Here is a 26,035-nt window from a genome sequence, read left to right on the forward strand (position 1 = left end):
GGCAGCCAAAGATATAGTTACTATATTTCTTCTAAGAGTTATTGTAAAGTGTGTGACTGTGTGACTATAGAACTCAGAGTTTAACATGGTTGTGTCTTTTCTCATTTTTGTGTTGTCTGCCATTCGTTTTTGCCTATATTGCATCCCATGAATGATTATCCATTCATCCAACGTTTGTCAGTCTTCTTCTATAGAATCTAAAACATTCTGGTTTGCAATACTCTGCCCAGAACCCATCTCCTATAAGGAAGTAACTGGTCCTAGCACTATTGGACAGACAGGTGGGAAAAGATGTTTGATGGGAGCTTCTTTTGCTTGAAGCTCTATTTAATAGCTTGCTTTTTTATTTGTCCCTTTAACATCTTATTTGTAAAATTCCTCATTAGAAATTCATGTAAAATAATTATACTGAGAAAAACAGTTAACTAAATTTAAATTATGAAGAATTATTAACTCACCTATGTGAGGGGATCAAATCTCAATTTGTTTCATTCATTCTAAAGATACTGTTTTAACCATTTTGACCTTAGCCATTCTAAAATTTGCAATGATCTAATTTAGGTCAATTTAAAAATTCTGGAAGGTACAGGAAATAGTTAAATTACATTTGTTCCTGAAAACAAAATAAGCAACAAAGGAACAGAAGACTTTTTCCTGAACTTGGCTGAGGCTATTCCTATACTAAATGTGTCATTAGGGTGTCTCAATCTGATTTATATAAACCAAAACAAAAATGTAATTTGAGACTAGTTCCTGTCTATCCTCAAGGTTGATTTAACCAAATTAAAGATGATTTGCATTCATTTTAATCCCAAACTTGGTAAATATTAACAACCAGTAATACTGCTTCCAGGTATTTTTAGGTCATGAAGTGACTAATCTGCTTTACAAACAACTGTTATATATTATCACAGACCTTTACATAAAATTAACTTTTGCAGATTTATTAAAATTTACTGAATCAAGAAGCATCTAAAGTGTATTTTCACTCAATATCATAATATTATGTGGGTTACTGACTTATATGTATATATAAGTATATGTATATGGGGTTTTTTGTTTGTTTGTTTCAAATAAGAATGTCCTTGTCAACTTCCCTGAATCATGCCCAATTTACATTTCAAAAATCATTTAAAGAGGTTGGCAAAAGTAATTTCAAAAGAATGTGCATTTTTTTAATTTTGAAAGTTTTTACAAAATGAGTATATGAAAATCAAGTACACGATACATATTAAATAAGTAGACAAGATTTTGATGTGCTGTGTGTGTGTGTGTGTGTGTGTGTGTGTTGATGGTGGTTTATGTTGCTTCCGATATGTGTGGATATTATTGGCAAAGAAATTAAATGAACTCCCTCATGCTCAACATGTGATTGCGCCCTCCCTGTCTAAGTGCTACAAGAATGCAGGCCATGATCACACAAAGCTGCATGAGGCTAAAACAGCATTCTCCTTTTCTCTGGTTTCAGTCTGATGGGCATCCCAAGGAAACAAACGCTATCCACAGATGCTCTTTGCTGCTTGTCCAAACATGTTTGTTATCAGCACGGCCTGGCAGGACCTGATGTCTGATCCCAGCGAGAGGTGTGGGAACTAGGAACCAGGCATTGCATCTCTCTGTAAAATGGAGTTGGACTGCTCTCTCTAATGTCCCTTCTATTTCTCAATCCTCCATTCACTGGCCCTGTCGTGTGTCTATCCTGGTTTCTGGTTATTAACTAGTTTTCATGGCCTGTCAAGACTCAATCCAGATGCAGTGGGGTTCCTCCACGCCTGTCACAGTCACAACGCCTTTGTTCTATCTTATTACATTGGATTACATAATGCAAAGTTATCTGCTGCTGCTTGCTTGTTTCTTTTTAATAAGAAAACCATGGCATCTGATGCATATATCCCAGAACAGGATATTCTAAAATGTTTATAGTAATTTTATATACCCCAATTAAACAAGTAATTTAAACACTGTTAATGTTCCAACCTACCATGTTTGGAAAAGGCAGGAAATGCCAGAGACTGTTTACATTGTTTATAAATTGTATCCCAAAACTAGAAGTTTTCTGGATGGGAAAGACCACAACAACAGTAGCTTAGGTAAGAAAGCCTTCTCAGGCTCTAAAACTGGGCTCGGTGCTCTACCCGAGCACTCCCAGGGCACCCTGTCCTTGCCCTATTGTCACGCCCAAAACTGTGCTGCTTAATCGCTAGTCTTCCTGATTACACACTGCAAGTTCTTTGGGGGCAGAGATTTTGCTTGTTCATTGAGGTGCGCTAGTGCCCGACACATAATAAGGACTACATAAATAGTTGTTGTATAACTGTTGAATAAACAACCTACTATCCTCACTGATCGATCTGTCAAGGAGCCACAGAAACAGGCAAAAGTAGCGCCACATGACATAATAAGGAGAGGCACCATTAAGAGCCTAGTGTTTGGTGGTTGCGAGGTGAACATCGGTTCCCCTCAAAGTGTGACTGATGGGATCCCCAGAAATTTCCATTCAATGTCCCTATATTATGTCATATTACACCTGCCTACTAGGAGTAGCACCAAAGGATACATGACATTTTGACAGGAACATTTTGACTATTTATTCAACTCTTACACATATCTCAGCAAAATTTGCAAACAGTGTATTTATTAATCACAAGCAGCTAAGCACATAGAATAAACTCTCTTCAAGAGAGGAAAAGTTAGTTGGTGTTGGCTATATTTTATTTTTATATTTTTATTGATTTCAGAGAGGAAGGGAAAGGGCAATATAAACATCAATGATGAGAGAGAATCATTGATTGGCTGCCTCCTGCAGGCCCCACACTGGGGGTCAAGCCCGCAACCCGGGCAAGTGCCCTGACCAGGAATGGAACCGTGACCTCCCGGTTCATAGGTCAATGCTCAACCACTGAGCCACGCCAGCGGGGCGGTGTTGGCTATATTTTAATTGGAAATTCCCCTGGTTATATTTTATAGGAACTAGATGGACTATCTATTGTGCAATTGCTTAGCATACTGTTTGGTAAAGGATTAACAGAACCTTTTCTCCTTCAGTGTGAGAATTTGACCTCTGGTTAACTTCCTAGCTCTGTTCCCCTGACAACCTACGAAAGAGTAGTATGTCAACTATATTGCTAGGAACGTTACCTATGGTAGAAATGACCCCTAACTGGTAAACTGCATTCAGACTGGGAGAACTATAAGTACCTGATAGGAAGCCACAGCCCTGGCTTCCCTAAGTACAGTGACTCTTGGAATAAACATGTCTCTTTCGGGACCCTAGAAGCTGTGACTGTGGAGTTGTTAGAAAAGATTCTTGCTCCCGTGGGACAAGAGGTTTTTTAGCCAGGATAACTCCCATACTTGCCTGATGTGGGTCGTCTCCTTGTTCAAAACTCAAGTGATGAACATATAAATTGCTCCCCAAAAGCACAGTTGTCAATGAAGACTTGGCAGTAGTAAAATTACCTACCGGGAGAGTCTACCTCTGCTGAAGGTCCCCCTTAACTTAGGAAGGTTCTATACCATCTAATCACAATGGTGTGAATTAAAACTAGGACATGTTAGAAACCAACCAAACTATTCCTGCCATTTTTTTTCCATTTGTCTCTACAGAAGCATTATTTGAAGAAAAGAATTCAATTTTTCAGCGCTATATTGACAGGTTTGAGGAACATAGTAATAAGGGATGTTGTGGAAATACTGAATAAAAATGAATGAAAACACTGCCTATCAGAAGCAACTGAATAAAGTGCTCCTTTTTTTGGGTTAGAAGATAGTGTGATCACGTGAAAGCACAAGAGAAGCTATAAAAGACCAACAACAGGAAGTACAGTGGTAATACTCAAAACGGAGTATAATAGGATTTCTCACCCACCCAACCCTTTGCCCCTCACAGAGATAACTCCATTGTCAATGCACAAGGGACACACAATAAAAACCTAGAAGTCCAAATGAAACATGTACATTCAGTTGACCAAAAGCTACTCCAGTCTTCCCCACCGCCCTCAGAACCAGTACCGGGAGCCCTACCTGTTGCCTTTCTATGGGGTTTGTCGCAACATCAGTTAACAACAATAACAAAAAACCATCACAGCATTCTGAACCACCAGAACACTCAATGCCACAGCATTCTGCAGACCACTAGGTCAGTCATTTTCTTAAGGAATATTCAAAGTCTAATGGCTACCAAAATATTTACACCAGAACGGCATCTTCCTGCCAAATGACCAGAAGTCATGATGCTCTATGTCATTTCTTAATTTATTACAATTATAGGTCTTATTTACATTCCGCCCAACCCTTGCTATGAAAGCCTGACCCCTTCCCCCAAGAGAAACTTTCCAAGGATGCCATTTTTAAATTCTATTAGAAGTAAAAATCCTGTTCCCATTCATGCAATATATCTGATATAAGATAAAAGTATCCTTTGTGAACTTGGGCAGATGTGCCAGAAAGATGTCAGAATATAACCTAAATCACAAATAGTCTGTGTTGGACCCAACTGTGGATTTACTTATTATAAAAATATCACCACCAACAACACAAATTACACCTCAAAGACACTGTGCAGATTAAAAATACTGATCACCAAATGTGAACATAAATTTAAAACAGGACAGTCTGTGATCTGATAGTCCAGACAAAGATCTCCTTTAAAAGTGACAGAATTCAGTGATCTAGTTACTATGAATGTCAACACACAAACTCTAAACAGCCAAACAGGAATGCAACAATCTAAAATATTATGGAAAAAGAGAGTCACTTAAATATTAAGCTTCATGTTCCGTTTTCCTTCCAGTGATTCTGCTACTTTAAAATTTAATAAAATGATAAAAGCCTAGAGTAATTCTGGGGGTATAAGTCTCAGTCAGAATTCCTAAGTTTCCGTATCACAGACCTAATCAGGTTATGGGCAAGTTGTGAATTATTTGGCCTCCACTCGGTATTTTGCTAATCCACTATTTTCCAAAAGTTGTGGGAGTATAAGGGCTTATTAATATTTTTTAAATTTAAAAAATCAATAAGACATGTTTTTATTGATTTTTAGAGACAGAAAGGAAAAGGAGAGAGAAACCTCAATTGGTTGCATCCCACATGCACCCTGACAGGGGATTGAACCCACAACCTGGGTATGTGCCCTAACGGGCAATTGAACCCGTGACCTTTCAAGGTACAGGACGATGCTCCAACCAACTGAGCCACACCGGCCAGGGAAGAGTCTATTTATATTAAGAAGGTAAAAGGTAGCGTAGCTTAAAATATAACACAAAATTAACTTCACTCAAAGTCATTTTTTAAAATTTTACTTTTTAGGGGGGTTTCTTACCCTTGAACTCTTAACACGTTGGACTAGATAATTCTTTGTTGTAAGAAACCATCCTATAAATTGTAGGATTTTAGCAGCATCCTTTCCTCTACCCACTAGATGCTAGCAGCTCCTTGCCCCAGTTGTAACAATTAAGAAAGTCTCCAGACATTGCCAAATCTCCTCTGGGTGGCAAAATCACCCCCAGTTGAGAATCACTGTCTTACAATAAAATCTCTAATGTAAATTTTTTTTACTTTGCACCCAGTAATATGAACAGGTCATGGGGTCACTGAAGAGGCTCCTTGCTCTACCAGAGAAACTAGGCAGAGAAGTGAAATTGTGAGGTAGAAGAGTCTTTTAAAATATCAAAAATACTTTAAACAGAGAGAGCAAAAACAATCAAACATAACTCCTTGCAAAGTATAGCCTCTACACATCCATTTAGGTTTGCCTTTCGCTAAGATCCCTCTATTAAAACAACAGCTAATATTTTCATTTTAGGTTAAGAAAAATGTTTCTGGTCCTAAATAAGTTTCAATTTGCACCTCTTGATCTAGAACAATAATTTTGAAACTATCTGTGGTAAAAGACCATTTTTTCTTTCTTGTTCTGTTAATCCTCACCCGAGGATATTTTTTCCATTGCTTTTCAGAGAGTGGAAAGGAGGGAGGGAGAAAGGGAGGAAAGGGGATGGAGAGTATCATCAATGTAAGAGAGATACATAGGCTGGTTGCCTCCCGCAGGCACCCAACCTGGGGCAGGAAGCGAACCTGCAACTCAGGTACATGCCTTTGACTGGAAATCGAACCCAAGACCCTTCATTGCCCAGGCTGATGCTCTAACTACTGAGGCATGCCAGCCAGGGCTATATCCTAATGATTTTTTTAAAATATATTTTTATTGATTGCAGAGAGGAAGGGAGGGGGGAGCGAGAAACAGAAACATCAATGATGAGAGAGAACCATCAATTGGCCGCCTCCCACATGCTCCACACCTGGGATGGAGCCCACAAGAGCCCACAACCCAGGCACGTGCCCTGACCGGGCATCAAACTGCCTGGGAATCGAATTGTGACCTCCTGGTTCATAGGTCAACACCCAACCACTGAGCCACTCTGCTGGGCTATAGCCTATAGATTTTAAAAAGATTACCTATTATAATATAGAACTGCTAACACTAAATACTAAATACATTTTCTGTTTGAAGACTCATTAACTTCATTTAGTAAAAGAAAAATAAAAGTAGTACCTAAAACAGGTTGGGCCAAATCCTGCTTGCTGCCTGTTTTTTGCAAGTAAAGTTTTATTGGAATACAGCACACCCATTCTGATTCTCGAATCACTGAGCCACGCCAGCCAGGGCAAACGACCAATTTTAAAATTTCCAATCTACTGCAGACCAATACATGGTCCTGCTGTGTGGACTGGTATCAAACAACTCACAGACCAGCACCCGTGTGAGGACCACAGTTTGAGTCACACTAGCTAAACTTTAACTTCTACTGAGTAGTTTAAATACCTTTGAACTCTTCAATGACTAGCATTTACAAGCCAATTTATAATGTTTTGAAGATCTTTTTGTTTAAGAGACAGGAAAAAAGTGATTTTACTACCTTTTGAAACATAACTATGCTAAATTAAAGGAAGAAAAAGGGATTTCTTTTATTTTTTTTCAAAGTTCAAAGGAAACTGTTTTGTTTGCATACTTCGTTTCATTAGGGATTTCTTTGAAAATCCATTTTGGATACCTTAACATAAGACAAAATTATGAAAGTGCCTTAAATATTTTAAATCCCTAATATTTCCTGCTTTTTAGCCCTTTAAAGAAGTGCAGCCTTCTGTTAGAATAATTGCATGGCTGCTAAGAGGGGAAAAGCAGACTGGTTTTAAAAACCTGTACTTCTACAAACTTCTCTTTCCTTCCAGCAGATCTTTTAAAAGGTAAGCAATTTAGAAATATAACTTGCTTAGATAGGCTTACACTTTCCCTCCAATTAAAGTTCCATTCTAAAACTAAGTAAAAGAATGTCAGTGGTAGCGATAGTTCCAGCAGTGTGGCCTTTGGAAATGGCTCGAAAAAGCAGGGGAGAATTTTTAGTTTTGCCCAGATGATTAGTTTTATGATCACAAAACAGGTTATTTGTGTGTAGAGAATTGTCAAATACCAAACGAAGCAGGGAAACCATCCAAACCTGGGCTCACAGGGTCCCTTCCTGGGGCAAACTTAAAATGTGATTCCACTGGGCACGTCAAAGTGCCATAAGAAGGCTTTGAGCTTATTTCCGTGCTTGTATGCACACAAACACCCCCAGCTTTTACCGTTGCAGTCTTAGATTTAGAAAAGTAGCTTTTACAATCATGTCTAAGGCAGCCCCGCCTGCCTTGTATCAATAAAGCTTTCTCTTAAGTACTTCGGAAAATTAGAATATGGAATTCATTAGGAGAGGCTTGGCAGAGGTAAAATTATTCTCAAAACTTAATACATTCTTGCCCACCTTTTCAGAGAAAAGAGGATGACCCCAAAGGAATGCAGAGATTGAGACACTATGAAAACAAGATGGGGGTTTTCTTATCTTTCTCCTAACCAGAGTTCAGGTGCACAACAGGATAAACAGGAAGCCTGCGGGCCAGCCTTATTCACTCAGAATTAAGGAAGGTCAGCAAAGCCCTCAGAAATCAAGGGCACCAAACTAAAACCTCATTAGTCCTTTGAGTCACAAAATCCAACCTCTACTAGGTCATCTAACAAAAATGCAAATATATTGACACTGAAAAAAATGTTCGTCTCAGGGTTCAACCACAGAATGAACAATAACAAATTCCAAAACCTCTTCCCACCCATCTACTGCTACATGAGTGTCTCTCGGTCTGTTAGGTTGGGCTGAATTGGTGGTCTGTCGTCAGAATCCTCTCCGGCAGGGTCGTTTTCCTCACCAGACTCCACATAGATTGGCCAATCATTGTCTGTGTCACTCTTTTCTTGGCTTTCGGATGAAGCCTCCACCAGGCTAAGGTTGATGGGCATCAAACTGTACTCATCATCATGTGTGTCTGCAACGCAGGTGCAGCTGTCACACAGCCCAAAGCGCCTCAGCCCCTGTGACAGGTGATTCGTGAAGGTTCTTCTGCAGCCCTTGCAGATGATTGGACAGTTGGATCTGTGGACCTAAAACCACAAGTAGATACAGTCAATGTCACAGACATGGGGTTGAGCCGTGACCCTCAAGGCCCCATGTGATGTGGGGCCCTGGTTGACCCTCCAACCTCATTTCTCAGCACTCTTCCCCTTGTTCCATCTGCCATATTCTCAGCCTCACCAAGGTCCTTTCCACCCCTGGGCCACTGGACATCCGTGGAATGTGCCCTCCTCCCCACTGCCAACCCCTGCTCCTTACTAAGGCCACAGGTTGAGAACCGCTGCTATATAGACTATGTTTTCTCCTATACAACATACCTTTTCACTTAAAGGAAGCTCTTTATGGCTTTTCTTTGGCGTATCCAAATTGCCAGCACGCTAGTCTCGTGTTCTGGGGCCATTATTAAGTAGAATATGGGTTGCATGTGCACAAGCACTGCGATACCACAACAGTTAACCTGACAACCAAGACAGCTACCAAGCGACTAATGAATGAGCAGGAAGCATGTACTAGTGTAGTGCGGAGACACCGTCGAAGGGATGATTCACATCCTGGGTTGGATGGAGTGCGGTGAGAGACTTCATCACACTGCTCAGAACATCGTGCAATTTAAAACGTATGAACTATTTATTTATGGAATTTCCCACTTAATATTTTCAGATCACAGTTGACCGCAGGTACCTGAAACTGTGGGAAGCTAGACTGTGGATAAGAGGAGACTCCGGTATGTTTAACAAATCCTGGGTAAGATTCACTAAACTGTAAGTTCCGAGAGAACTCTGGCTGTCCTTATTCATGTCCTCTACCCTCGGTCACACGTGTGCCAGGCATGTAAAGGGCACTCAGTGAGCCGGTGGGGGCTTTAGGCATGGCTTCTACGCACCTTGGGCTGTTTAGTTATTAGGGAGGCAGATTTGCTAGACAGTGTATCCCCCGATGCGCCGGCCAATGCTTCACCCTTGCCTTTTACATTTCCTACCCCACACAGCCCCAGGGGGCCCCTGTGTAAGGAACTACCTTGCAAATGTGTGCACTCTTCAGGAACTCCAGTCAAAGAGGGCTCTGTGAACCAATCAGAGCCTCTCTTTTGGAGAGCTACGGATGTGGGGTAGATGCAAGCAGCAGAGAAAAGAGGCTGATGCAGAAGGGCCAAAACATGACGTCCAGGTTGCTGGAGCTGCCATTACATTCTGACCAGTGCCCTGATTCCCATGAGGTGTCCTGAGCTTCCTATGCTAAACCCCCACACTTGAGCTAACCTGAGTGTGTATCTTATAACCTTTCAAACTGCCAGGGCTTGTATAATGTGGAAAAAGAGAGGAAATGAGGATTCCAACCGATAAAACATCTTAGAGGCACCCAGGGACCTATTGCTGCCAAGAGAGACTGTAGATATAACTTGGGGGGCGGAGGGGGGGAGGGAGAAACAAACAAAAACTTAAGTCCTTGGGAGGAGGCCATTCTCAGACAAGTATGCTGGGGCCGGTACTGACAGCAAAGGCAGTAACCTTGCACTTGCCTTCAATCTGGATTCCTTCAGAACCGTAATTCATACCATAAAGTTTTCCTCTTAGTGTACAATTCAGTGGTTTTTAGTTGAGCCACAAGATTGTGCAACCATTCCAACCATCTAATTCCACATTTTCATCACCCCTGTGCCTACTAATGGTCACTCTTTCCCATTCCCACCTGCCCCCAGCCTCTGGCAACCCCTAATCTATTCTCTATCTCCATGGGTCTTTCCATTTTGTACATGTCATATAAATGGAATCATACAGCCCTGGCCGGTTTGGTTCAGTGGATAGAGCATCAGCCTGTGAACTAAAGGGTCCCAGCTTCGATTCCCAGGTTCAATTCTGGCCAAGGGCACATGCCCGGGTTGCGGGCTCGATTTCCCCCCTAGTAGGGGACATGTAGGAGGCAGTCGATCAATGATTCTCTCTCTTCGTTGATGTTTCTATCTCTCTATCTCTCTCCCTTCCTCTCTCAAATCAATAAAAGTATTAAAAAATTAAAAATAGCCGAAACCGGTTTGGCTCAGTGGATACAGCGTCGGCCTGCGGACTGAAAGGTCCCGGGTTCGATTCCGGTCAGGGGCATGTACCTGGGTTGCGGGCACATCCCCAGTGGGGGGTGTGCAGGAGGCGGCTGATCGATGTTTCTCTCTCATCGATGTTTCTGACTCTCTATCTCTCTCCCTTCCTCTCTGTAAAAAATCAATAAAATATATTTAAAAAAAAAAAATTAAAAATAGCCCTGGCTGGTTTGGCTCAGTGGATAGAGCATTGGCCTGCGGACTGAAGGGTCATGGGTTCAATTCCAGTCCAGGGCACATGCCCGGGTTGCAGGCTTGATCCCCAGTAAGGGGCGTGCATGAGGCAGCCAATCAATGATTCTCTCTCATCATTGATGTTTCTATCTCTCTATCCCTCTCCCTTCTTCTCTGAAATCAATAAATATATATTTTTTTTAAAAATGGAATCATACAGCCCTGACCGGTTTCGCTCAGTGGATAGAGCATCGGCCTGTGGACTCAAGGGTCTCAGGTTCAATTCCGGTCAGGGGCATGTACCTTGGTTGCGGGCACATCGCCAGTGGGGAGTGTGCAGGAGGCAGCTGATCGATGTTTCTCTCTCATCGATGTTTCTAACTCTCTACCCCTCTCCCTTCCTCTCTGTAAAAAATCAATAAAATATATTTTAAAAAATGAAATCATACAGTATGTGGTCCTTTGTGACTGGCTTCTTTCACTTAGCATGTTTTCAAGGTTCATCCATGTTGTTATGTGAATCAGAACTTTCATTTTATGCTGAATAACATTCCATTGTATAGATACATCTTTTGTTTGTTCATTCATCAGTTGATGGACATTTGGGTTGTTTCCACTTGTTTACTATTATGAATAATGTTGCTGCCCTGACCTGTTTGGCTCAGTGGATAGAGCGTCAGCCTGGGGACTGAAGGGTCCCTGGTTCGATTCCGGCCAAGGGCATGTACCTTGGTTGCAGGTACATCCCCAGTTGGGGGTGTGCAGGAGGCAGCTGATCGATGTTTCTCTCTCATCGATGTTTCTAACTCTCTATCCCTCTCCCTTCCTCTCTGTAAAAAAGTCAATAAAATATATTTTAAAAAAAAAAAAGAAGAATGTTGCTATGAACATTTGTGTGCAAATTTTTGTGTGAATGTGTGTTCAGTTCTCTTGGTTATATACCTAAAAGTAGAATTGTTGAGTCCTATAGTAACTTTATGATTAACTTTTTGAGGAACCGCCAAACTCTTGTCTATAGCGGCTGCACCATTTTACATTCCCACCAGCAATGTATAAAGTTTCCAATCTCTCCACATTCTTGCCAACACTTTGCTATTATCCATTTTTTGATGCTAGTCATCCTAGTGGGTGTAAAGTGGCATTTCATTATGGCTTTGATTTGCTGATCTGACAAAAATATAGGTACACTTTTGATTCATTCACACGGGACAACTATTGTTGTGTTGGCTGTTGTCAGTTTTTAATTTGACAATCTAAGGGGAAAGAGGTCAGTGCCCCTGACTACACAGTCAGGTATTGCATGTTTTAAAAATTCTTGCAGCACACCTATGTGCCTCTTGCGGCACACTGGTTAAAAATTGCTACGTTGGACAAATGTCAGGAGCCACCCACACACACACACACACACACCACAAAAGATTTGCCAGCTCACTTACGCTCAGGGCATGGCTCCGCAGGTGCTCCTGTCGCGTGAATCTCTTGCCACAGATCTCACAGGGGTAGGGCCGCTCACCCGTGTGTGAGCGGATGTGCCGCTTAAGGATGCCCTTCTGTTTGGCAGTGTAAGGGCAGAAAGGACATCTGTGGAGCTTGATGGGGACCACCAGCACGTCGCCTAGGAAACCAAACAGATTAGTTCAGCTGTACTGTGAGCAGCAACAACACCGGCCACGCCTCCGCTCCTCCGCTGGACGGGTCTGGGGCTGCAGAATGCCACCAGCGCAGGCCATGACGGTGGATGGGTCAGACCTCTGGACTAGGTTTCACGTTTTGACAGTAGCTCCTCAGAAGAGTTTCCTGGCATGTACAGAAGAGGTTTGCGATGATGCAGACTTAAATTGTTGGAATTCACAGTCACTCTATACATCTGAAATCATCAAATATCCAGGAATTCACTTAAATCTCTTTCCCACTCTTTTTGTTTGTTTGTTTACCTTGCTCATACAACCATTAAGGTGACTGTATAGGAACTGTTCCTTTCAGGTTACATGAGTTACCCTTCCTGCAGCACTCCAAGACTTGTTCCCTCTACCCATGCCCTTCAGGATAGATAGATCTGAGCTTAGGGGAGAAGGGCAGAACAGTTTTGAGAGGCAGCAGACTGGAGTGGTTACTTTACCTGAGCCCTGCCTCTCTCTTGGAAGCACTCTACTTCCCTTAACCCATAGCCCACACCCCTGGGTTGGAGGTGTGTAGGGTCTCTTTTGTGCTTCACTGTCAATTCCAGACCACTGTCCCTCCTTTGGCCTCAAAAGCTCTAAGATCGTCCCCAGCTGGTGTGGCTCAGTGGTTGATTCCAGGTCAGGGCACATGCCCAGATTGTGGGCTTGATCCCCAGTATGGGGTGTGCAGGAGGCAGCCGATCGATGTTCTATCTCTCTCTCTCCCTATCTATCTCTTCCGCTCTCTAAAATCCATAAAAATAGCCCCAACCGGTTTGGCTCAGTGGATAGAGCGTTGGCCTGCGGACTGAAGGGTCCTGGGTTCGATTCTGGTCAAGGGCATGTATCTTGGTTGGGGGCACATCCCCAGTAGGGGGTCTGCAGGAGGCAGCTGATCAATGTTTCTCTCTCATCAATGTTTCTAACTCTCTAACCCTCTCCCTTCCTGTCTGTAAAAAATCAATAAAATATATTTAAAAAATAAAATAAAATCCATAAAAATATACATATTTTGAAACCCTTAAGGTTTTTTTAAGAAAAAAAATGTATATATATTTAAATATATTTTATTGATATATTTTACAGAGAGGGATAGTTAGAAACAATGATGAGAGAAACATCGATCAGCTGCCTCCTGGCACCCCTACTGGGGATGTGCCCGCAACCAAGGTACATGCCCTTGACCAGAATTGAGCCTGGGACCCTTCAGTCCGCAGGCCAACACTCTACCCACTGAGCCAAACCTGTTAGGGCTTAAAATATATTTTTATTGATTATAGCAGGACATTATGCTTTGCCAGTATCAGCGAATGCTGGGATGAGCAACATGGATATGGAACTATTGACCATCTCCTTGCCCTGGTCTCCCAGCTGTATACCATCTTGTGCTGAGGCCAAATTAAGCTCCCTAAAGCACAGATCCTGTCACCTCCCAAGCTTAGAAACTATGGAAAATCTCCCCTGTGCCTACAGATAAAAACCTCATCTCTTAGCACTCAAGATTTTCCATGATCTGACGCTAGTCAATTTCTTTCTATGTCTCTTCTTATCCTCAGATGCCACATTCAGAAAGCCTCCCTGATCTCCCAGTAGGAAGCCAGTTCTCCAGCTTTTGGATAACTATGAAACTCACACTTCCATCTGTCTTCCAGCTTAGTACCTTTAGATCATGTGATTATACACGTCCCATCTCCTCTAAGTTCGTTAAGGGCTGGATTCATGTCTGACTTATCCTTGTAGCTTCATCAAGAAGCTACTCAAATATTTGAGCAAATAAATGAATGACCAGACCGGCTTGCATGGCTCAGTGGTTGAGTGTCAACCTATGAACCAGGAGGTCACGGTTCAATTCCCAGTCAGGGCACATGCCCGGGTTGTGGACTCGATCCCCAGTGTGGGGCATACAGGAGGCAGCCTATCAATGATTGTCTCTTATCATTGATGTCTCTCTCTCACTCTCCCTTTCTGAAATCAATAAAAAAAATCTATTTTTAAAAACTGAATGACCAAATATATCAGTCCTACTCTGTGCCTTGGCACTTAGAGTGAGTTTAGCCTGGAGTTGTGTGAGTGGAATGAAAACCTGGCAGACAACAGGTATGGCCAGGGGCCAGGGTGGCTGCCTCGCCACAACCCCCTGCAGTTGGAAACCTGACTTTATAGGCTAATAGACAGGACTTGAATGAAGATGGCACACAACTGAATTACTTTTTGATACTTGTCCATACAGGCAGAGGGTGTTGAAAGACAAAATCATTGCACTGAAATCCTCTATCCACTTGTTCTGCCTTCAGTTTGTTTAATGAGTGAAGTGAAGCCAGCCCAGGTTTCTAGTTTTAGCTGTGCCACTTACCAGCTCTGCAACTCAGGAAACTCACTAAACCCTTCTGAGTCCCAGTTTCTCTACACTTCCTTTGCCAAACTCATGGACATGATGAAGGTCCAATGAATGTTAAGCAGTGATTACAATCTGTGAAGTGCTATTATGTACACGGAAATGAGATTTCAACAAGTTCCCATAGTGTGTTCCATGAAAACAGCTGCTACCTTCTAAATGTTGGGTAAGACAGTGTCTCTGAGAACCAGAAACGGCATTTTTAAGTTTTTCAAGTCTAATTTTTTTAAATTAAATCTTTATTGTTCAGATTATTACATTTGTTCCTCTTTTTCCCCCCCATAGCTCCCCTCCTCCCAGTTCCCACCCCACCCTCCGCCCTCACTCCCCACCCACTGTCCTCATCCATAGGTGCACGATTTTTGTCTAGTCTCTTCCCGCATCTCCCACACCCCTTTCCCCCCCAAGAATAGTCAGTCCATTCCCTTTCTATGTCCCTGATTCTATTATAATCACCAGTTCATTCTGTTCATCAGATTATTTATTCACTTGATTCTTAGATTCACTTGTTGATAGATGCGTATTTGTTGTTCATAATTTGTATCTTTACCTTTTTCTTCTTAAAGGATACCTTTCAGCATTTCATATAATACTGGTTTGGTGGTGATGAACTCCAAGTCTAATTTTTTAAAAATATATTTTTATTACTTTCAGAGAGGAAGGGAGGGGAGGAGAGAGAGATAGAAACATCAATGATGAGAGTCATTGATCGGCTTCCTCCTGCATGACCCCTACCAGGGACCTAGCCCGCAACCCAGGCATGTGCCCTTGACCGGAATCGAACCTGGGACCCTTCAGTCCACAGGCTGACACTCTATCCACCGAGCCAAACTGGCCAGGGCTCAAGTCTAATTTTAATCAGACATCCACAGTGTTCTTGCTTCAAAAAAATGAAATTAGCCCAGCTGGTGTGGCTCAGAGGTTGAGCATCGACCTATGAACCAGGAGGTCATGGGTTCGATTTCCGGTCAGGACACATGCCTGGGTTGCAGGTTTGATCACCAATAAGGGGTGTGCAGGAGGCAACCGATGCATGATTCTCTCTCATCATGGATGTTTCTCTCTCTCCCTCTCCCTTCCTCTCTGAAATCAACAAAAATATATATTTAAAAAACTGAAATTTAAAAATCTAAAGACAGCTCACTAGTAACAAATAAAAGCAGCTGATCTCCCTTATTTAAAATACTCTCACTGTTCCATGTTGAAAGGTGTATAAGAATTTTGATTCATTAATTTCTTGGCTTCAGGTTCTAGAACAGTGGTTCTCAACCTTCTGGCCCTTTAAATACAGTTCCTCATGTTGTGACCCAACCATAAAATTATTTTCGTTGCTACTTCATAACTGTAATGTTGCTACTGTTATGAATCGTCATGTAAATATCTGATATGCAGGATGGTCTTAGGCGACCCCTGTGAAAGGGTTGTTTGACCACCAAAGGGGTCGCGACCCACAGGTTGAGAACCACTGTTCTAGAAGCTATAGGGTACTTTTACCAGGAAGGTGACAGCCAAGTGTATTTCTATCTCCTATAAGACATTTTACAACACAATTAGCTCACTATTAAGAAGAGCTATGTCATCTTTCAGAATTGTTCAGGAACATAAGTTCTCTTAAAACAAAAAAGCCTAACAAAGTATATAAGAAATTTATTCACATGGAGGATTAAATATTGAATGTCCTGAGAGGTTAGATTGCTGTCAGACATGGAACATGGTTATAGTAAAATGGAACTTCCAGATTATAAATATGGAAGATAGAAGGGTTACCATTGAAAACCAAACAGGAAAAGCTGGCTGTAAGAGGGCTATGGGGACTGCAATGAAACTCAGAGATACAGGGGTGGCTTAGCAAACAATGTTTCCTTTGTTAGTTCATTAATAAAAGGATTTAAATGGGGATTTGCTGCATTTGTGGTAGCTGTAGGGGCTGAATATTACCTGGAATCCCAGAATAAAGCTAAGAAGCATCACCGAGATAATACCTAGAAGTATCTTAGTGCCTTAATTCTCTTATAAAAATAAGATTTCTTCCCTGGCCTGGTGTGGCTCAGTGGTTGAGTTTCAACCTATGAACCAAGAGGTCACAGTTCGATTCCAGTCAGGGCTCCATCCCCATAGGGGGCATGCAGCAGGCAGACAATCAATGATTCTCTCTCATCATTGATGTTCCTATCTCTCTCTTCCTCTCTCCCTTCTTCTCTAAAAAAATAAAAATATATTTAAAAAAATAAAAATAATGAGATTTCTTTACTGTAGCCGACTCATCTGGTTGTTTGTCCCTTAAAGAATACCAGTAAGATTCAATAAAGGACACATGTGCCAGCCTGGCTGGTGTTGCTCAGTTGGTGGGGCACAATCCTGTGCACTGGGAAGTTGCCAGTTTGATTCCTGGTTAAGGGCACATGCCTGCGTTTCAGGCTCGATCCATTGTAGAAGCCGCTGATTGATGTTGCATTCTCATATCGATGTTTCTCTCTCTCCCTCTCCCTTCCTCTCTGAAATCAATAAAAATATATTTTAAAAAACCCAGAAACTTACTCACATGAAGCCAAATGCCAACTCTAAAATATTCTCAAATACATCATACCATCAACCATGACATGTTATGAATGTCTGTTATGTGTCAGGCATCATGGTTGACACAAAGAATAAATTTCCTATTATATGTGAGAAAAAAATTATGAAAACCGTCTCAATTGGTCCTCAACCCTGTGAAAAAGGCAAGATAGGGATGATTATCTCCTGAACAAACAAGTTCAGAGAGATTTAATGATTTAAACCAAGTCCCACTGCTGGTTAGTGGAAGATAGTAGATTCTTTCCATTTCTTCAAACTGCCCCTCAACATGCTTATACTCTAGTTGGAGAGGTAAAATACTAACATACATGAAGAAACAATGCCCTACTCAATTAACACCTATTGGTTGTGATGGTGGTGGAGATAATGCAGTGATAGTGATGGTGATGGCAATTAGTAATGATGATGGTGGTAATGATGATGGTAATGACAATGACGACGATGATGATGGGAGACTATAAGGCACAGATGTGGGTGCTAAATGACCAGCAGAGACGATGAATGCTAATGGAACTCACCTGAATCCTCGCCATACCAGTCGGTCGGGACATCCATCATGGAACTCATGGCTCCTCCTACACCATCTGGTCTTCCCTCCAAACTCCGAGAAAAGTGATGATCCGCATCATCTTTGCTCTGGACAGCACCGTTGCGCAAGAGGGCCTCCAAGAATTGCTTCACGTGGTAGTTACCGTAAGACACGTCCACGGGATGGCCACTGGGCAAACCCTCCTCCATGTGGGCCAGGTTCAGTGGAGCAGCATACTGCTGGAGCTGCTCACCAACCTCCACCTGCTCCACTTCGTCAGCATCAAACTCCACCTTGGGCTCTATCTGCTTGGGCAGAGCAGAGAGGTCACTGTCAGCGGAGCCACTGCCCTCGCTGTCTTTCACCACCGGTTCCAGGGGGCGGCAGTCACCGCAAGGGGATTCCTTTGGACAGTCCACACACTCTTCTTCCTTGGCTGTAGAGGAGACCAAGCTCTTGGTATCACAGGAGGCCCCTTCCGTGCCTGAACTGGGGCTTCCACCGTCAACCTGATGAGCTGCTGCAGCTGCAGTTGCCGCTGCCACCGCTGCAGCCACAGCAGCCTCCTTCTCCATCTTTCGGCAGATATCAAAGGATGACCGGATATATGTCTTGCAGAAGTTTACCACATCATTCATCTGTAGGTAACTGGCGGCCGACATAACTTCAATCACGTTTTCCCCACACAAATCCAACTTCCCAGAATACAGGAAATCTAAGATGATGGAAAAGGCATCGGAGGTGACAATGTCCAAGGAGGCGGTGCTGTGCCGCCCACTGTCCTGAATATAGTGAATGAGCAGGGCTCGGAAGTAGCCGCTGTTGGCAAACAAAATATTCCTGTGGGCCTTAAAGATCCGCCCTTCCACAATGATGCTACAGTCACAGAAAAAATCCCTCTTTCGCTGTTCGTTCAACTCCCCCAAGAGCTTGGCATAGTAGGATTGCATCTCCATTTCTTCACCAGCTGCTGCTGCTCCGAAGTAGCCTGATCTCTGCCAAGATGTTTAAAAAGTTGATTCACAAATCTCAACCTTACAGATAAGATGTTCACTTTTAATATTTTTTAAATATATTTTTATTGAATTTTTTTTTTTTTAACAGATAGGAAGGGAGAGGGATAGAGAGTTAGAAACATTGATGCGAGAGAAACATCGATCAGCTGCCTCCTGCACACTCCCTACTGGGGATGTGTCCGCAACCAAGGCACATGCCCTTGACCGGAATCGAACCTGGGACCCTTGAGTCCGCAGGCCGATACACTATCCACTGAACCACACCGGTTGGGGCCACTTTTAATATTTTTTAAAAATTTTTTTCCCTGCCCGGCTGGCGTGGCTCAGTGGTTGAGCATTAACCTATGAACCAGAAGTCACGGTTCAATTCCCAATCAGGGCACATGCCCAGGTTTCGGGCTCAATCCCCAGTATGGGTCATGCAGGAAACAGCCAATCAATGACTATCTCATCGTTGATGTTTCTATCTCTCTATCCCTCTCCCTCATTCTCTGAAATCAATAAAAATCTATTTAAAAAGAAAATTCTTTCCCAAACATTGGTTCAGTAGTGTCTTTATGATGTGGGCTGTTTTGGACCTAACAGAAATAAGAGGTTGTCCAACTGAGTTAATTTATGAAAAACAACAATTGCGTGTGGGCACAGTACATAGTGTTTGATTCTTTCCAATGAATTTTTATTAAACTCTATGACAAAACACCAATATTGTCCCTGTTTTTCCATAAGGAAATTGAGACTCAAAGAAAATAGGAGCCCTAGCTGGTTTAGCTCAGTGGATAGAGAGTTGGCCTTTGGACTGAAGGGTCCCGGGTTTGATTCCAGTCAAGGACACATGCCCGGGTTGCAGGCTCGATCCCCAGTAGGGGGCATGCAGGAGGCAGCCGATCAATGATTCTCATCATTGATTTTTCTGTCTCTCCCTCTCCCTTCCTCTCTGAAATCAATAAAAATATATTAAAAGAAAAAAAGAAGAAGATAGGAGATGACCCAGCTGTAACAGAGCCAGGACTCAAAACCAACCTCCAGAATTCATGGTCTGATGCACTACACTCTACTTTCTTCAAGGCTCAAAATACAGATAATACCCAAATCTAAGAATTACAGCTTGGCCAGCTGGTTTGGCTCAGTGAATGGAGAGTTGGCTTGTGGACTGAAGGATCCCGGGTTCAGTTCCGGTCAAGGGCACATGCCTGGGTTATGGGCTCGGTCCCAAGTGGGGGGCGTACAGGAGGCAGCCAATCAATGATTCTTTCTCATCATTGATGTTTCTATCTCTCTCCCTCTCTCTTCCTCGCTGAAATCAGTAAAAATATATATTTTTTTAAAAAAAGAATTACAGTTCAATCTACAGCGTCCTGATACAGAGTTTAGAGCAGGGGTGGGCAAACTTTTTGACTCGAGGGCCACAATGGGTTCTTAAACTGGACCGGAGGGCCGGAACAAAAGTATGGAGTGTTTGTATAAACTAATATAAATTCAAAGTAAACATCATTACATAAAAGGATACGGTCTTTTTTTTTTTTTTTAGTTTTATTCATTTCAAACAGGCCGGATCCGGCCCGCGGGCCGTAGTTTGCCCACGGCTGGTGTAGAGACTGGCAACTAGTCTCAGCTCACATCTATTATTATCACTTTGTGGAAACATTGGTGAGAGTTCTTGGGCTTGCCAGCATGCATTCACCATTCAGCTTTGATTGTAAACACCCATCCCCCAATCTTGGCCAATGATCTTGGCATCTATCTGGTGCCAACCCCAGGCTCCACCCTCTGACCACAGTGATTGGCTCAGAGATGGCCACATGGCTTGGTCAGAGCCAATAAAAAGCAGTGAAATGTTTACTAGTCCTTCCAAAAAAGATTACTCTGCCCTGTGAGCAGGTGGGATGTGAGGGATGCTGCTGCCACACTAACAGGGGAACCAGCCCAGCCAAGCCCAGCTCAGGCAGGAGCAACAGATAGAACCCATCTGAGTCCTACCTCCTGCTGTGCCAGAAGCCAATTCAGTCCCTTTTTGCTAAGCTGGTTTGAGTTGGGTTTTCTATCTCTTGCAACTGAAGGAATCCTAACTACCCTTGGTTCAATCTTCCGTATTTCTATGTCCTGGCCCTTGTCCGTCTGTGGACTACAAACCCTTTGAGAGCATGACCCATGTCTTATTTATTTGCTATCCCCCAGAGCACCTGGCAGAATACTTTGGACAGGTAGGTTTGCTAAATACAACTGAATACTGTTTTCATTACTGCTAAGTAGAACCGATAGAAATCAAATTCAAAATCCTTCTGCTAACCCATCTGTGTATATGCCTTTGCGCATATATGCATGCATTTTTTCTGGAGGGTTATATAAACAAGAGTTACCTTCCCGGAGCTCCTCCTCCATCTTTTCCCATCACACAAGCCACAGAGCCATCCATCAATACCCCTTTTACTTACTGACCCATTGAGCTCAGAGGAGTTTCTACAACCAAGTACATCATCCCCCTTTACTGAAATTGCAAAAAGCCTAGTTAGAGCTGCCAACCATAGCTAACAACTCTTTAGCATGCTTCCTTTCTACAAATGCAGCACCACAATGCCTCACCCAGCCAGAAATCAGGCACTTTCTTCCCCCAAAAAGGGTCCTTTCACTGGCAAAAATAGTTTCCCCAAGGCCTAACACACTAATGGCACAGACTTTACTCATAAAAGACCCACAACAACCTTATTAAAGGGCAATTTACACCTACTTTATACATATAGATAGCAAGTGATGCATTAAGTTTGGAAACTAGAGAGTCAATTAGGAAGAAAAATGAAGAGGAGCCTCTGTAAGCAACTAAACTGACAAACTTAAAAGTGAGAACTGGTGGGTAGGAAAAGGTAAAACAGTTCTGAAAACTACACCTAGGAATTTTTAAAGTGTCAGCCTGAGGCCATTTAGCTAAGTGTATTAAAGGCACCTACATATTCAAAATGGCCTAAGGACATCACTAAATTATAGCCCAGGGCTATCATTGTTGGACCTAAGTCATCAAGAAGACTTCTATTTTTATATTATTTTAAACTCAAAAAAATATGTCATAATTTTGGAAATTTTCATTGAAAGTTAAAATTAACATTTTGGTTCAAAAAGGAAGAGAACTGTCAGATATCTGAAAAATTCTATTCCCAAATAAATCAACCCTGAAAGTTTTCGCAGGATGAAGGTTTCACTGTCATTCTCACCCCTTCCAATAGCTCCAACCAAGCCTGCCCAGCAGTTCCTGCCTTTGCCTTTGACAATCAAAATGATAAGGGAGCCCTAGCCAGTTTGGCTCAGTGGATAGAGCTTAGACCTACGGACTGAAGGATCCCAGGGTGGATTCCAGTCAAGAGCACATGCCCGGGTTTTGGGCTTAGGCCCCAGTAGGGGCATGCAGGAGGCAGCTGATCAATGACTCTCTCTCTCATCATTGATGTTTCTATCTCTCCTTCTCCCTTCCTCTCAAATCAATTTTTTTTAAAAAAAATGATAAGGGAGCCCTGGCCGGGTGGCTTGGTTGGTTGGAGCCTTGTCTGGTACACCGAAAGGTTGTGGGTTCTATTCCCAGTCACATACCTGGGCTGCAGGTTCAATCCCTGGTCAGGGTGACTCCAGAAGGCAACCGATCAATGTTTCTCTCTCACATCAATGTGTGTGTGTGTGTGTGTGTGTGTGTATCTCGTTTTCCCTTCCTCTCTCTCTCTAGAAAAATCAATAAAATCACCTCCTCTGGTGAGGATTTTAAACAATGGTAAAGGGAAAAAAAGATATAGAACAGTGATGGCGAACCTATGACATTCGAACTCATTTTTTTTGGTTGATTTTTCTTTATTAAATGGCATTTAAATGTATAAAATAAATATCAAAAATAGAAGTCTTCGTTTTACTATGGTTGCAAATATCAAAAAATTTCTATATGTGGCACGCACCAGAGTTAAGTTAGGGTTTTTCAAAATGCTGACATGCCGAGCTCAAAAGGTTCGCCATTACTGATAAAGGAAAATGCTACATCTAAATACCACACTGTATTCTTTTAAAAAAATATATATATATATATATATATATATATATATATATATATATTATTGATTTTTTACAGAGAGGAAGGGAGAGGGATAGAGAGTTAGAAACATCGATCAGCTGCCTCCTGCACACTCCCCACTGGGGATGTGCCCGCAACCAAGATATATGCCCTTGACCGGAATCGAACCTGGGACCCTTGAGTCCGCAGGCTGACGCTCTAGCCACTGAGCCAAACCGGTTAGGGCCCACACTGTATTCTTCCTCAGAATTTAAAGAAAACCTGTCTGACTGGTAAAATTACATTTTTAAATGTGATAATATCCACTATTGATGGGAATGTAATTTTGAACACCATTTTAGAAGGGAATGTGGCAAGATTTATCTCAGCTTAAAATGTACACATCTTTTTTTTTTTTTATCCTCACCCGAGGATGTTTTATTGATTTTTTAGAGAGGGGAAGGGAGAGGGAGAAAGAGACGTAGATATGAGAGAACCATCGATCTGCTGCCTCCCACACACGCCCCAACCGGGGATTGAACCTGCAACCTATGTACGTGCCCTGACTGAGAATCAACCCGCAACACACTCCAACTAACCAAGCCTCCCAGCATGGTGCAACCATGTTTTTAATGAGCTAGAGTTGTGTGTTTTTATGTGGAAAAGGCCACTAAGATATAGTAAAAGAGAAAAGACAAGGTGCAAAATGTACAGTCTGATCCCATCTGTGTATATGGTTTTGCTGATACATGCATAAATTTTTTTCTGGAAGGTTATATAAGCAAGAGTTAACAGCAGATACCTTTGAGGAGAGGGACCATGGTTAAGAGAGGTGTGGAGGGACCTTTCCTTGCAACCTCTGTACTGTTAGTATGTTCCACTATGTACCTGTATTACTTTTGTTTTTATTTCTTAACAAAGAAAAAAAGGAGGAGCAGCAAAGGGGTAAGTAGTTGGCAACCCAGAAAGATAAATATCTAAATAGGCACAATACTTCTGAACTTGTAGAATGGTCTTATCTACAGGGCCTCCTCCCAGGGCACTTCCATTTTTTCACTGGAAGATGCTCCTTTTCAACAATAGTACCCCAAATCCATTTCCTTTGGCTTTCTCTCTACAAATACTCTAAATTCTACGGCCTCATGCAAATACTCCCTGACTTTGAGAAAGCCCATCCACATACTTTCTTCAAACCTTTCCTCAATCCTGCATTTGGCATATAACGTGAAAAATTTTGTTCAAATTAATCTGACTTGTTGTTGGTGCTCTGCATCCCTGGGACATGCTGAGGACCACCCCTTCTCCCAGAAAAGCAGCTTTTCGGGCACAGTGCTCTCAGAAGTACAATTATCCACACGCGGGCAGGGACCCTCCCACCCTCTCCACCGTAGCTGGTAACTTATAAACAATGTCTGACACAAGGAGGATGCCAGGAACAGAAAAATGGATCTAGTACTTTCTGGTGCCTTGTCCTTCGGGAGAGGGCAGATGCCAACATTACCGCCTGCAGTGAACTCCCAGTCCCCTGAGGGGATCCCACCCAGCCAGGTCACAGGACTGTCTTCATTCAGGCACCAAAAGCAGCCTGGAATTCCAGCCACTGACTCTGACAGGACTCCCCCAGGTTCCCTGACCTGAGAATCATAAAAACCTGCCCATCAATTGTCAGCCTTCTCCGAGCACTACTTCTCATGAGGCACCGTACAAAGTACTTTACAAACACTGATTAATTTTAACCTCACGATAACCCAATGCCGTGGCTACATCGTTACATTCTCTTTTTCAGAGAAAATTTCAGCTCAGATTTACAGACAACACGCCCAAAGCTCAGACTGGAACTGAGATCGGTCAGCTCCCAGAGCTGACAGTCCTGCCACTGTGCCAGCCCGACTCCCCGAACCCCCAGCACACAATGAGAAGGCTGGGGAGGTCACTCCTTGCCCCGACGCAGGGAGTGGAGGAGGACGACAAGGAAGAAGTTTCCATTTACACAGAAAGAATTTCAGGGTCAACTGAATCTTTGGTTCACCTGCTACATTGTTCACAGCACCAGGGGATCCTCCCCGTCCAGAGCCAGACGACCGGAACTAGTTAATGGACTCTGTCTTCGGCCCGGAGGGTGGGGAACCGAGGCCCGGCCCCTCCCGTGGCCTCCGCGGACAAAGTGACCAGCACTGCGGAGCCTAGCGCCCCCGCAACATCCGGATGAACCTCCGCCGCCCCCACCCGGTGGACCACGCGGGGGACAGCCCAATGCTAGGGAAGGAGAGGGATCTGCCCCACGACCCCCCTCCCCGCACTAAGGGGAGGCTGGATGGGAGTCGGTCATCCAGCACGGGTTTGCGCGGCGGGGATCCCCAGAGTCGCCAGGGCCGGGCGGTCGGAGGGAGGCCGACCGAAATGGGGCTTCCTTGCCCGCTGACCCCCGGCCAGGGCCGACCTTCGGGGTGCCCCCAAGCCAATGAAAGCGGCAGCGTGACCCCGCTTCTCGGATCTCACCTTCCAGTGGGTTCCACCAGCACCGCCACCAAGCTACGCACACAGACACGCCCCCCGCTTTCATTCACTTGTCGCCTCCTCCGATGAGAAGCGGGGCAGCCGACCAATCACGGGTGTGGCTGGGCTCGGGAAGGTGGGCCTTCGCCCAGCAAGGTAGCCAATGGCGGGGCGCCCTCTTCGGAGGATGCGCACTGAAGGCCCCAGTGCTCGTGGGGTGATGGGAGTTGTGGTCTCGGTGTGGGTTTTTCGGTGAAAGATACAGTGGACAAAACTACAAGTACCAAGATGCCAAAAGGGGCAAGAACCAGCGCTTGTAAAAGGCTGGAGCTTCGTGCGGTCTTCTGAGTCCCACTCGAGGGACCTGCGAAGTATTGATCTCTTTGTCCGGAGAGCTAAAAGCGCGTCATGCATATTAATGCAACCCGGGGAGTAAGAGCTATGACTTATCCGTGCACCGCAAAAAAAATTGGAAATGAGTGAAATGGTTTAATCTACGCAACAGGTTATGATTGAATACTAGCAACACTTTCTCCCCTTGAAAGGCTTTCGGGTTCATATACACTAGTGAAACACCTAAATAGTGGTACGAGCCTGGCTGCCTGGTGTGCTCAGTGGTTGAGCGCTGACCCA

General features: G+C 43.3%; 1 protein-coding gene across 2 annotated transcripts; it reads right to left on the reverse strand.

Annotated features, from left to right (window-relative positions):
* Positions 1 to 1,844: 1,844 nt before the first annotated feature.
* ZBTB8B (zinc finger and BTB domain containing 8B) lies at positions 1,845 to 25,484 on the reverse strand. 2 transcript variants are annotated; one of them, XM_059690351.1, is made up of 4 exons: positions 25,406 to 25,484; positions 17,859 to 18,864; positions 12,144 to 12,322; positions 1,845 to 8,467 (listed from the first exon to the last, which is right to left on the reverse strand). In XM_059690351.1, the coding sequence occupies exons 2-4, from the start codon at positions 18,823 to 18,825 to the stop codon at positions 8,150 to 8,152; spliced, it is 1,464 nt and encodes a 487-aa protein (XP_059546334.1). In that variant the 5' UTR covers positions 18,826 to 18,864; positions 25,406 to 25,484; the 3' UTR covers positions 1,845 to 8,149. The 2 variants fall into 2 exon arrangements, with proteins under 2 accessions (XP_059546334.1, XP_059546333.1); XM_059690350.1 differs by lacking the exon at positions 25,406 to 25,484 and adding an exon at positions 24,936 to 25,376.
* Positions 25,485 to 26,035: the final 551 nt, after the last annotated feature.

This window comes from Myotis daubentonii, chromosome 3 (genome assembly GCF_963259705.1).
Source record: "Myotis daubentonii chromosome 3, mMyoDau2.1, whole genome shotgun sequence".
In the NCBI taxonomy this organism is placed as follows: Eukaryota; Metazoa; Chordata; class Mammalia; order Chiroptera; family Vespertilionidae; genus Myotis; species Myotis daubentonii.

Coding starts and splice junctions, on each gene's coding strand:
- ZBTB8B (XM_059690351.1), bottom strand. CDS start 18,825: ATGGAGATGCAATCCTACTATGCCAAGCTCTTGGGGGAGTTGAACGAA. Junction 12,323..17,858: donor CTGGTATGGCGAGGATTCAG/GTGAGTTCCATT, acceptor TTGGTTTCCTAG/GCGACGTGCTGGTGGTCCCC. Junction 8,468..12,143: donor TGCGGAGCCATGCCCTGAGC/GTAAGTGAGCTG, acceptor TTGTGGTTTTAG/GTCCACAGATCCAACTGTCC.